The sequence below is a fragment of the Fukomys damarensis genome, unplaced genomic scaffold, assembly GCF_012274545.1.
Source record: "Fukomys damarensis isolate Sample0158 unplaced genomic scaffold, DMR_v1.0_HiC HiC_scaffold_21, whole genome shotgun sequence".
Taxonomy (NCBI): domain Eukaryota; kingdom Metazoa; phylum Chordata; class Mammalia; order Rodentia; family Bathyergidae; genus Fukomys; species Fukomys damarensis.
In genome coordinates this window covers 1,938,743-1,952,085 of record NW_022900933.1, presented here as the reverse complement: position 1 = coordinate 1,952,085, position 13,343 = coordinate 1,938,743, and the positions used below count along the sequence as shown (strand labels likewise).

The window sequence follows — 13,343 nt, the reverse complement described above, 5'->3', positions numbered from 1 at the left end:
AGAGAGAGAGAGAGAGAGAGAGAGAGAGAGAGAGAAATGGAAATAAGAGAAGCTTTTGTCATGGGTGGAGGGCCAGGATTGTGGAATTACTGCTGTCCTCTAAGGTCACACTGTTCTACTCAGTTCTTACTGCAGGTTCTAGGTTCCTGTGGCTCAGGAACTCAAGCTTGTTTTCCTTCTGGATAACAGTGCTTCTCACATTTCTAATTTGATATCTTCAAGTGATTACTCACCCATTATCTAACATAATGGATTCAAAGCCAAATTAAAGCAAAGAATCCACCATTAGTTGAAGACTTTAGTTTTCGTTTGGCATTTTCTATGTTTCTTCTCAGAAGACGCACCATACTGAGACCCAAACTTCTATTCACCTCCTGTGTCAGTGAGAATAAAAGAACTCATGGAACATATGAAAGCAAACGCAAGTGCTCCACAGAGTGGTAACAGTAGAGAGCCTTCCTCTCTTGGAGCCAATGCCCAGCAGTTGCCTGTTGATTCTGGCTTTCTCTAGCTGACCACCCCAGCTGCTCCTTGTTAGAACCAACAGGCATGGTTTGAGGTCACACTACACCCAATTCTGAGAAACCATAACAAAGTGTAGGACAAATGATACAGAAATAATTATGGAACAGACATATATATGTATATATATTTACAAGGTTGCACACATGCACAATTTTCTATCTCTGACAGCTGAGAGAGCCTAGATTCTGGGGCACCCCGATCACAATGAGCACACCCATGACCAGATGTTAACTTCTACATGCTATTCTCCAAAGAGATAAGGACACTTGGAGAAATGATTCAGTCTAGAAGTGGACCAGGAAAGATAAACGATGAGTGCAGGGTATTTTGTACAACCAAGAAACAACAAAGAGCTTAAAAAGAATAATAATGAGGACACACTACCAGAATTAGGAAGCCAATTTGAATGAGCTTCCCGTGGCCAAAGCTGGAGCCAGAATTAAGCCATGCAATTTTTTCATGACCTGAAGTATGAAATAAACATACACGGGCCAGCCTGATAAAAATAAATTGTTGAATAATAAGAGTAAAAGGGACAGATCCCTACCTAAGAATTTCAGATAATATATGCAGATATACTCTCTCTAGAAGGTAAAGCTTAAAATTCCCACCCTCACTCAGGAGGGCATAGTGAGCTGCAACTCAGTGACCGGCAATGGATAATAGAGTGTAGGAAAGGGAGAGCCGTGAAAACCACCACCATGGCCAGATGATTATGGTCAACATGCGCAGTGATGAGTCGTGCTGGTAGTGAACGGTGACCGGTGACACATGACAAGAAGGACACTGCATCTCTCTCGTGTTCTTCCCCTAAACCTACGTTCCCAGTAGACTCACAAGGAAAACATCTGGCGACCGCCCATTGAGGAACATTGTCAAGCATACTTCATCCGCATGCCTAAAACTGTCAAGGTCATGAGAACAGGGAACAATGGAAAAACTGTCACAGATCATAGGTGACGAGGGAGACGTGCGGACTGCATGTAATGTGGGATCCTGGAATAGAAAAAGAACATGTGTAATCAGAATGAGGTTTAGAGTCTGGTGACTGGTAAAGCACCAATGTTTGTCTCTTAATGTTGAGAAACGCACCATTCAGGAGGGAAAGGCTAGGGTAAGGGAAGGTATGTTGGGCGCCTCTGAGCACAACAAGTAAAATTGGACTTCAGGGCTCAATCTGATGGAAAAGTGAATAATGGGTCTGGTGGAGATGCCATTGGCAATTTTAGCAGTTAAGAATTTAACAGTCTTAGCAAGAAAAGGGTGAAGCAAGCATAATAGATATTTTCTTTCCTTACAGTAAACCATTTGCCTATGTGTTTTAATTCAGGATACAAGTTTCTACCCAAGCACCATCTTCTCATGTTTATTTGTAGTTAATGGATTTATCCAAAAAAAAAAAAGAGATTCTTTACCTTGTAGAAACAGACATTGCCAACATAGAATTTTCTTGTAAGGAGCCCCGTTTGTGGCATTAGATGTGAGCTCTTCAGGTCTGCGATTGTCACAGTCCCATACTTTGTAGCAAAGGCTTTTGAAATTTAAGTCCCATTTTCCTCCAGGAATTTCTCAAAGCAGTGTGTTCGCTCTGTCTTCCCAGGCACCTCCAGGTCAACAGTCACTCGATGTAAGCCAGGCACCAACTGCCCCAGCTCACTCAGTGGCATCAGCAGACAGCTCTCGCCTCTATCTGTCACTGAAGATTCTTCTGCTCCTATTCTTGAGCTTCAGAGCCAAGGATCTTCTGGAGTGTGTGGACACAGAATCGAGAGACAGAACAGATCAGGTATGTGAGTAAGCTCCTCTTAAACTAATGTATCTTTGGGGCCTCCTAGCCAGTCATGAAAGCTCTCTTAACAATATCGTGTTTTTCAGTTTTGGGTTGTGTGTATATAGAATAAAATTGTAGTCACCATCTATGCGGTGTTTTATAATCTTAAATGTAATAGTCGAACATAAACAGTTTCCCATTCCATTAAATCGTATCTTCTAAAATGAGAGAGAGAGAGAGAGAGAGAGAGAGAGAGAGAGAGATCCCCATGGACACGGAATGTGGGGTTGTCCTGTGGACTCGTGTGAGTGGAGGTGGGGAAGGGTTATCCAACGGGAGGAAGAAGAAGGAAATGGGTAGATACAATCTATAGGGGTGTACAGTGTTGCAAATACCAAAACCTGCAGTTGAAGAATTGAACACGTAGACTGTGACTTCTAATGAAGTTCGTACGGTAGCTGGCTTTTTTCATCTTTGAAGTTTCTACATCCAGCAGCTTTGATCTCAGCCTTAGGATTCAGTAATATGTTACAGCCAAGTGTTACAGGTACCTGAAGGTCTCTGGAAACAAGGAAACGAGGGGCGGCACTCAGAGAGGTGGAGGGATTCAGAGGAGTTCGTACTCCGAAGTCGGAGCCCTGAGCAGGAAAGGAAGCAACATTATAGAGATATACGGGGTAGGAGTGTGGGCCCGCCTCCCCGGAGGATACGCTCATCGAGGCGGTGGGTGGAGTTAGCAGAATATTCTTGAAACCTTAGGTAGAAACATTGGGCAGAACACGGAGTTGCATTGCTTAAATGAAACATTTTATGGCAAAAAAACAGGAGGGGGCAAAAGGCCGGCCCTGTTGTGCATCCTTTCCTTATCAATAACACGCTACATCCATTCTTCAAAGAATTTAATCAGTAAAATCATGGAATCTCAGTTTTCATCAGGACTACCAGACCCTGGTACCCTCCCAGTCTCCCAGTCTTACACTCTTGCCCGAGACTTTGTCTACCACCCTGACTACCATTTTCTGATCTGAGACTTTCAGCCTTTCCTCACATTCACCTGGCCTCTCAGCAACTCATGAGTTACTGGAATTGCTCGACACATGTTGGAACCATGCCTGTGAGTTTCCCAGCAAATTTAAAATTTCTAAAAGCAGCTGGGCCCATAAGGTTGCTACTTGCTGTCTGGTGGCAGACATCTTAACTCCTCCTGGGAGAATACAAGTTCATATTCATAACTCCTCTCATTCCACGACTATGTCATCATCTTCCCCAAAAGAGGAAACAATTGTGTGCTAACACGGGCTTTCCTGTCAACCTCAGAAAGGTTCTGTGCTTTTGTGCACCAATTACCATCGCTGTAGGATCCCTTCTGGCCTGTGTGTCTGTCTGTCTGATGTGAGTTCCTCCACCTGGAGCTACAATCATCTCTACCACTACGTCTTTTTCACCTGCTTTTTCTAAGTCTTCCTTATCTACTGGTATTTGTTCCTTTGGCTTGGCTGGCAACATAGAACAATCTCTTTCATCATTAAAAATAGTAATAATAACAGTGAAAACAACAAAACAAATACGAATAAGAAAACCCACCTGGGTATTTAAAAACAAACAAAAGTTTCAGAATGTTGAAAACAACTGACTTTAGAGAAAGAAAAAGGAGGAGGAAAAAGGCAATGTAAGGAATTCAGTCGGGGTGGGGAGGCAAAAAGGTGAGGCTATGGGAGATGCTAAGGTCTCTTCTAGGTTTCTCTAATTTGTGAATTGGCTTTTTTGTATATGTGCTGCCAAAGCAAGCACTGAGAATAGACTTTTTTACATGAGAAGATTATTTTTCAAAAACTGACTTTTTAGGGTCAGGTATTTAGCTCAGTGGTGCTGACGCCTGCCTCATAAGCACAAGGTCCCGAGTTTGATCCTTGGTACAAAACAACACACACACACACACACACACACACACACACACACATCAGATTTTTTAAAACTGTTGTCTTAACAATGTTCTAGGCCCCAAGGCCAAAACTGTTTTTTAAAAGTGAAGAAAATGCCACTTTCTTAAATCTTCAAAAAACCTAATTGACTTGAATAAATTATAGTCATATTCCTATTATCCATTGATTTAAAAACAGAGTGTTCCAGTTAACTAAATACGCTGGGTAATGAAGACGTGGCCTGTCTGTCGTACATGAATTACAAATTTCTAAACCATACCATTACAGATCGTATGGAACCTAATGTACTCTCTGTGAAGTTTAGGAGGAACTTGGGGCTATTCCAGGGCACCAAATAGATGAGGGAAAGAGGGAATAACTAAAAAACAGCTTGCCCTCGTTTCATGGCTCTTATGGTACTTAACACTAAAATGAATTTCATCAGATAGATCTCACCACTGCTTTCTGGATTAAAAAAAAGCAATTAAACACTTGCTCAGGACCTCACCTTGGCAGACCAGGACTTAAACTTGGGTTTTCATGCTTCTAGCATCTATCTATTTGTATGATCTCAGTACAACTTCATAGAAGTCAATGAAATTCCTACAAAACCAATTTTAATGATATATGCAAAACTGTAGAAAATCATGCTTCAGAATGATGGAAAGAAAAATAAGAGTTCTGGAGACTCAGACTTTCTGTGCTTTAAAATTGAATTGGCAATAATTAAACTGTGGAAGGATTTTGGTGATTATTGAAGTCATTCAAAGTCCCATTTTGTGGCACAATGGTGTTGTTACAGAAGCAATCTTCAAGAAGGTGAGGATGGCAGCATGCTAGATCTGAAAGGGACACTGAAAATCTTTATAGAATCATTCCTGTCTCATGAGATACTCCCAGATACGAATGAGCTCTGTAGTGTAGTAGGGCACACCTACCACTGAAAAGTAGGTATCACTGCTTCTAACCCGCATGAAAGATTGCCATGCAGCCAGAAAATAAATTTTTCTCTATACCATTTGTGAGATTTCCAGTGCTCATACGGAAAGCTAAGGCTGAACATCTAAACAGAATGAATGTTCTTAATAAGAACTTGGGACCTTACAGTCACTCTGAACTGACTTGAACAATCTTGGGTAACCCATAACACAAGTCTCAGTTTTTCATCTCTATCATGGGCATGACAGGACCTATTGAAGACAGTAGGTTTGAGGTCTCTTGTTCTACCTTCCTATTTATCTTTCTTTTTGCCCCCCTGCTCTCTGCATAAATCACATGAGCTTAGAAGAAATTTCCACCTTGTCATCAAGAGCAAGAAGCACCTGCACATAGTCCTGGAAGGTGGCTCACTGTGGCCTCCATGCCCAGCTCCATATCACTGCCTCATGGAAGTCTCTCCTCACCATTTCCCACCCCATCCCTTAATGAGTGCTTCTCTGCCTTATGGGGCTTCACTTCTTCAGAGTTGGCCCTCATCCTGTAGTATTGGATGCGTTTTCTGATTTTCCACGAGACTGAGCTTAACTCTTTCATCTTTGATCTGAGTCCCTGGGATCCAGCTAGCTCACCAGCTCCTGGTAGAGTCTCCAAAAGGTTTGTTGACTAGAAAAAAGAGAGCCCTAGACCTTGAGAATTAATACTACTTACAAAACTTACAAGTCATGTCATAATTACTGTGTTCACACTTATTTCCTAATCCCAAAGGAATAGTTCACTTTCCAAGCTTGTGTCCCCAAATGCTGGCATCAGAAAGCCCTATCAGGTAGAGGCTTGCATCCCCGAGTGTCAGCTGTGCCTAGACCAGCCACAGTTAGCCACAGACCAGCAGGCTCTGGAGAGATAGAGTGAGAAGCCAATTCTGCTGCCACTGGCAGACTTTTTCACCACTAGCATGGACCTTGTGCTCTCGGTGGTTCTTGGAGACACAGGAGAATCTTGCAGATGATTCTGCCTTTCTTCCCCAGAGTCTACCACTGAAATCTCAGCTCAGAGACTAAGAGCATCTCCTGTCCTATTCAGCTTCCTGATAGGTACATGAACTTATTGTGCTGAACTTACTTTCTCTATTAGGCTCTTATCATTGCCAATTTCAGAGAGCTTTGGCTACTTTAATATGAAAAAATGCTACTAAATTTTCTTAGCACCTGTAAAACTACAAAGTAGAGCCTATGCTGTCCCCAGATATATACCAAATAGTGGTTTGTTGTGAGGTAGGAAATGAGTTTGTGTCTTGAAGACTGGTCTTATGCTTAGGACACATCCCTTTTCACTTATATAACCACCACCATTTTACAAAGATGTCAATGAAGCTTGGTGTGGCGGTGCACACCAGCAATCCCAGCACTCAGGAAGCCCAAGGAAGGAGAATAACAAGTTGAAGCCCAGCCTGGGCATCTTTCCAGCTCAGCAAGACCCTGTGACCAAATAAAAAGAGCTAAGGATATAGCTCAGTGTGAACAACCTTGGTTCGACACTCGTTACAACAAGAAAATCTCAGTGGAACATAAAAATAAATGTGTCTTTCTCATTTTTCATGTTGGTGGACACAGGGTTGTTTGGCTGGGTTGTGCCCATTCCTCGACACAGACTGAAAAAACAACTTCCATTTGGGATTTTCTATCATGGGGACAGAGGACAACAGTGAGGGGATTGGTGGGGTGTTTGGCACCTTTTTAGAATTTCTCCTGGACTGTGGTATACCTCTCGCTTATATATATGTAGGACTGCGTAAAGCAAATCATATGCCAAGGCCAAAGTTTATGAAAGCTCAGTTTGGAATGTTCTTCCAAGGAAGGGGCAAGTGCCCTGGAGAAGAGCAACACATCCACCGTGGGCAGGCAGGAGCCCCCTTGTGTGCCGGGTGACAGCCAAGACCCACACTGTACCTGCAGGGCAGAGATTCCAGAGATACCACAAGTGGTTCTGCCATCTACCTCTTCGGTTGCATGCATCTTTTCTAAGGAGCTGGTGCATTCGATTGATGCTTCATAACTTGATTTCCACCCATTTGTATTTCTTTCTTGTCTCCAGCGGATGACGGGACGCAGACTCATCCTGACAACAGCAGCCAAGGAAACAGACTCAAGTCTCGCTGCCTGTCCTGCACAGCTGTGCTTCTGAAGGCTGTCTGGGGACTCTTGATCATCTTGTCAGTGTCATCATCGTGGGTTGGAACCACACAGATTGTAAAAATCACTTATAAGAACTTCTACTGTCCATTTTTCATGACATGGTTTTCAACAAACTGGAACATTATGTTTTTTCCAGTCTATTATTCTGGGCATCTGGCCACTGCTCAAGAAAAGCAATCTCCAATGAAAAAATTCAGGTAGGTAAAACGTTAAATGGTAGATAGGAGATGTTTGAAGTTTGTATGAAGATATGCACACTCTCACCTCTTTGGAATAGGAGATGAGCTCCCCGTGGGAGGATGGGAAAGCAGGATCCAAGATCGGTAAATGAACACACAGAAGCAGAACCAGTCGTCACTTTTGTAAACACGTGTCTGCAGCACACCGGGCACTGTGCTGTTGCTTTTGTATCTCTCATCTGATTTCACCAGCATTGGTGGCAACAACCTTCACCTTTAACACGATGCTATTATCCCCATTTTAACATAGCAGCAAACAGATTCCGAGAGGTACAATGACTTAGCCAAGTTCAAACAGCTATCAATAGTGGAATGCTGGGGCCAGGGATTTAGCTCAGTGGTTCCGGCGCCTGTCTTGCAAGTGCAAGGACCCAAGTTCGATCCCCAGGACCAAAAAATAAATAAGTAAATAGTGTAAATAAGTAAATAAATAATTTAAATCTGTATCTTTTTTTTCTCTGAAATTCATATTTTAAAAGAATATCCCCGGGTCCCAAATCCAGAAAAAGAAATATATACTCACAAGAATAATTGTTAGGTGAACATTTGCTCACTAGGCCCAGCATTACAGCACCTGAGCAGGTGAAAGGCCTGATCTCGGTGGCTCTGGGAATCTGTAACAGACGCTGTTTTCTGCCGGCCGTCTGGGAGCACTCCGGGCCGAGTCTGTGCCAGTGGCACACAGTGACGGCGGGGTGTGCTGGGAGTCTTCTACTTCTAGCAGTTGCTCTGTGCTAAGCAGGGCTCCAGCAGCCCCCACCTCAGGAGTTGGCAGGACCAACATCCTGCAGCCTGCAGCAAAGGCAAGGAGGGCAAAAGAAGCAGCCTTTGGGGCAAAGTTGTTTTGTTAGGGACAGCTTGCCCGGAACAAACAGCCCAAAGATGGGGAGTAACTTGGGAGAACAGTCACTCGGGCTGCCGTCATCACAGAGAAAACAGGGACCTCGACGACAGCAGATGGCAGAAACAGTTTATTGCTCCGTAGCAGAATGACAACACATTTGTCGGGCAGAAGCCAAAATACCCTTTCTTTGTCATCTATACTCCTAATTCACCTGAGGTGACCAACATAAGGAATGACTATTGTAATTGGCGCATTATAAAGATTATTCCTAAAGACTTAGACTGTGATGGTCTACCTTCAACTTGCATTTGCCATCACTAACTTGGAAGTACCTGGGAGTTTTAAAGTCATGCTATGAACTGATTTTCTATGGTGTCCATGAAAACTGAATTATAGTTAAAGAAACCTTAAAAAGAATAAATGTCTAGTTTGGGAGAAAGAAGAAAGCCCTGTATATGTTTGCAACCTCTAAAAGTATTTTGTATTCCATTCCCAGCAAATAGAAATGGTCCTGGTGCGGATGTGTTTTTAATGACTGCGTTTAATAAGTAAGAACAGGAGAATGTGATTACCAGACCACAATTGTCCCTGTTTGAACATGGCTGTCTGTACCAGACAGGATGTGTGCTTTACCCAAAGGGTTCTCTGGTTTTGACATTCACAGGGATAAAAACAGCAAAAGATGTGCTGAAGGAGTAGAACCTCAGGAGCATCTAGAGCAAGCCACACTGTTACATTTACAAGAGGCTGCCGCTCACGCAAGGGTTGTTTCAGGGAATAAACTTCATCTTCTCTCCATCTCTCATGCTGAACTAATTCTGAACTTTGCAAATTCTGTGCTTTGACAAGACATCTCCACCGGTTAGTGAGGGTAGAGTGAAAATGGCCATTTCTGAAATCAAATCAAAGAGCTTCTATAGTCAGGCAGAGAACATTGTCTTCCGAAGAATTGCTCTCTGGTGAGAGCAAAACGAGAAGCAAACATTGTCAGAAATTCTTAGGTCCTTGATCTTTTTCCCCAGTTGACTCATTAACACCATCTACCAAAGCTCCCAAAGCTCTCGTGGTGAAATGAGGAGAAAGTAGAGTTAGTATATAAGGCTGGAGACAGAATCTGTTCCCTGGCACAAGAACTTCTGACTATTTTTCTCCTGAACAGTATGAAAGAACTTATGGGGTTTTTTTTCTTATCTCTGACATTAAAAGAATTTTCAATATAGTGTCAAATCGAGATAGTAAGCGTTGTCAGTGTGGAAGTACTTTCGATGATTCAATTATCTGAATCACATGCTAACTGAATTTAAGTGCCTTGGGTGAATCTGAAATTTAGAAAGTAAAGATTATACATTACTTTTTAATATGGGTACTTTCTGAGGGACAAAATCTTCAGGAAGAATAAATTAGAGCCAGAAATACACTCCTCTCTGTCAGGCCTTTGTAAAATGTGCTTGGGTACCATGTGATGCAGAGGAAGAGTTCAGTAACCAACACCTGCTGCTGTAATGACGAGCGTGATTAAGTTACTAGTGCTGCCCCAGCCTCCGCCCTTCATTCCAAGGGTTGCCACCTGCCAGTACCTCTGAAACTTCTGCTCTTATCCCGGTGAGAGACCTACTGTGAAGTCCTTCCCATAAATGTCTATCTTTTAGGGCCAGGGATTTAGCTCAGTGGTACCATGCCTGACGCAAGCATCAGGTCCTGAGTTTAATCCTCAGTACTGGGAGGAAAAAAATCTCTCTTTTAGCCTTCACAGTTCTTAACCCTTACTGCTTACATAACACAAGGTTTTACATAAGCGACTTAGCATTTGGATAGATCATTTTTAATTCCTGCAACAGTAGTGACAAACAAGGAGGATGCTGGCGATGGCGGAGGTGAGCAAAGAGAGCAGGATGAAGAGGAAACACACAGCTGAGGGCCAGGCCTTGCTGGGTGCAGCATTCACAACATCTGGCATGGGCTTCTCCCTGGCTTCCCAAGGTCTTACTGCGGGACTGGAGCATTCCCTCACCTCCATCCCACCACTTTGCGTGACAGCATTCAACTCAGCATGGTGGTGGGCTCTCAATAGAAAGAACAGTTACTGGGTAGGGCGAGTGAGAAGAAAAAGAAATCCTTTCATCAGAAAGGGGCTGTGTCGTGGTTACTGGTAAAAGTGTGCTGACCAAGGCATTCTGTGATTATGATTGACAGAATACACGCACAGCTCTGAGCTCCACTCTATGCCATAGCTTTCCTGTGAAACATGTTCCTCTGTGAGCACAGAACATGAGTCTTATGCCCAGGCTGGTGCAGGAACACTGCTGTTTATCCTATGTGTGATGCTGCCTCAGAATTCCGGGCGGCTCTTGGGCTTCAGAGCGGCCATTCATGTCCCTGACATGAGACCACATTTTTGTTGACTTTAAAGAAAGCTTTGCCTTTAAGTTATTTAATCCCTTTGCAGAAGTTGTGTCTCTGTCAAGTTAAAATTAACCTTTGAGAAATTTCATTTTCATGTTACGATAATCCCTCCCGCCCTCTATATCATGTGAAATAGGCAAAACCACAATACAAGGCTCTGTGTGTGTAATGTACTCTTTTAGCCTTCTTGGTATCACTGACACACAACTCCCAGCATCCTCAGCAGCTGAAACCAGCCTGTACTGAGACCTGCTATTGAAAGCTCTGCTCCCTGTGCTGAGGACCTTTACAACTCCCTCGCTTATGTGGTCATCCCGTGGACGAGGCTACTTTATCTACACAGGGCAAACACTGGGCAGACAATGCTTTGGTTTGCAGTCCTTTGAGACACGATGGTATTGTTTTAGAAAAATTTGGAAGAGAAGCTGGCATGGCCAACTCTCCTGTAATCCCAAAACTCTGAGAGATGAGACAAGACGATCCCAAGGAGCTCACACTGGGCAATTTAGTAACATAGGAAGACCCTGTCTCCCCGCAAAAAAAAACTTGGGGGAAGTGTCTGGGGAAGTAGCTCAGTGCAAAGGCCCTGGGTTCAATCCCCGGATGTCCCCCAAACATGTGCACACACAAAAGCTGGAAAGCCAGAAGACAATCGAGTAGCAGTACTATCTAGAGACATGTAAATGCTTTCTGCTATAAACATGTTTCCGTGTTAATAAGTTGTTTCTTTGAACATGAGATTTACCCAACTCTTGAAAATATAATGCCTGACATGTTATATTTGCTTAAATGTTCATGAATAACCAAGAAAAAAACCAACCTAGATGTTCTCACTGGCAAGTCTGTTTCAATCAACAATAGCATAGACACTGTAATTTTGTCGCTTTCAATACGAACTTTGGGTACTGATGAATTGTACATTTTGATTTAAATTAGCTCTTGAACTAGTCAATTTAATCAGATATCAAACTAATTATGATTTAACCAAAGTGATTATTTTCACACAATTAATTCAGATGAGTTATCCAAAATGGCTGATGCTTGTATATAAGTACAACTTGAGCTTTATCATACTTAGTTTTGACCAGTTTTAGTCATCACAGAGACTTTCATCATTTTTATATCTTAAAAATACTGGCAGGAAAAGAAATTAGTCAATTAAACAGATATATTAGGAAGAAGCACAGTGTCTGAGGAATAACAAAACCCCAAGATGTGCATGGCTTCACCACAGATGAGGGTCCCCATTCCACAGGATTCTGGGAGTGGTCCACAGCCTGGTCACGTGATAGCAGCCATCTTGGTCCTGTCATAGTCACCTGTTGGGGAAAAAACTTCAACCTCTTGCAGTTGCTAGTAATTTCAGCAAGTACTCTCTCCTGTACTTCCCTAGGCTTCCTCAGGGATGTGCAGAACATCAGAATGGCTGCCTGGACTTCTCAAGAGAGTATCTGAGTAGGAGAGCACCTTGCTCTGTGACAGTGAGGCCTGGGTACTCCTTGAAGCCTGTATAGGATTCACCGTGTTCCACTGTGATGGCCTTGAGTGTTTTGTGCTCTGCCTGGAAATAGCTGTGAAAAGTCAGCCAGACAAGATGTTGACCATTAGCTACCTGCACATTAACTTCTTTGTCTTTCCTAGGGAATGCAGTCGGATTTTTGGTGAAGATGGTCTGACATTGAAGCTCTTTCTTAAAAGAACTGCTCCCTTTTCTATTCTATGGACTTTGACAAATTACCTGTATTTACTGGCTTTAAAGAAGCTGACGGCCACGGATGTCTCTGCTCTGTTCTGTTGTAACAAAGCCTTTGTCTTCTTGCTGTCCTGGATTGTGCTGAAAGACAGGTTCATGGGAGTAAGGGTAATGGCACACTTAATTCAATGCACGATGCCACCCCAATCATAAACCCTAGCATCAGGGAGCTGCCCTGTCCCAGGGAGTGTCTATAAACTTTCCCCGCTGCTTCTGAGTACGGAGTGAAACTTGAAGAAGCATTAGGAAGTCCCAGCAGTCGCTGGGTCATGAGCCATAAAGGGATTGTTTCTACTCGGGAGTCAGCTGACTGCAGTAGGCGGCACTAAAACAGATCAACAAAATAGGTTCCACTTTTAGAATTTATGTAATCAACTCCTCCCGTCCTCAGGAAAGAAGGGTCTGAGAAAATTAGCTGCAGTAAAGATTATGATTTGATTTTTTTTTTGATCAACATATTTTGGGACAACTTCCTTAAACCCCCCACCCAGATGGATTTAATTAATATTGGTATAAGCAGATAAGGTTACCAAACAATAATTAAAGTCACTGGTGATGGCACAGTGCTGTTGAGAGTGGCTAAACATCTAGGGTGACTAATCTAGAAATGGAAGTAAAAACAACTTGTACTTCAGGGTGCAAATCCTTAATTGAACTGTGTTAAATATATACCAACTACTTCAGTTCTGAGCTTATTCCTTCCCACAGTAACATGGATTTAAAAAAAAATTTTTTTTTTTTTTTTTTTTTTTTGT

General features: G+C 42.8%; 1 protein-coding gene across 1 annotated transcript in view; it reads left to right on the top strand.

The window, feature by feature from the left end:
* Window positions 1-7,361: 7,361 nt before the first annotated feature.
* Window positions 7,362-13,343, top strand: part of Slc35f4 (solute carrier family 35 member F4) — a 23,268-nt gene continuing 17,286 nt past the window's right edge. Inside the window, exon 1 of the mRNA XM_033766869.1 lies at window positions 7,362-7,546. Within this exon, the coding sequence (XP_033622760.1) occupies window positions 7,448-7,546 (99 nt within the window). The 5' untranslated portion in view covers window positions 7,362-7,447. The remainder of the gene's footprint in view (window positions 7,547-13,343) is intronic.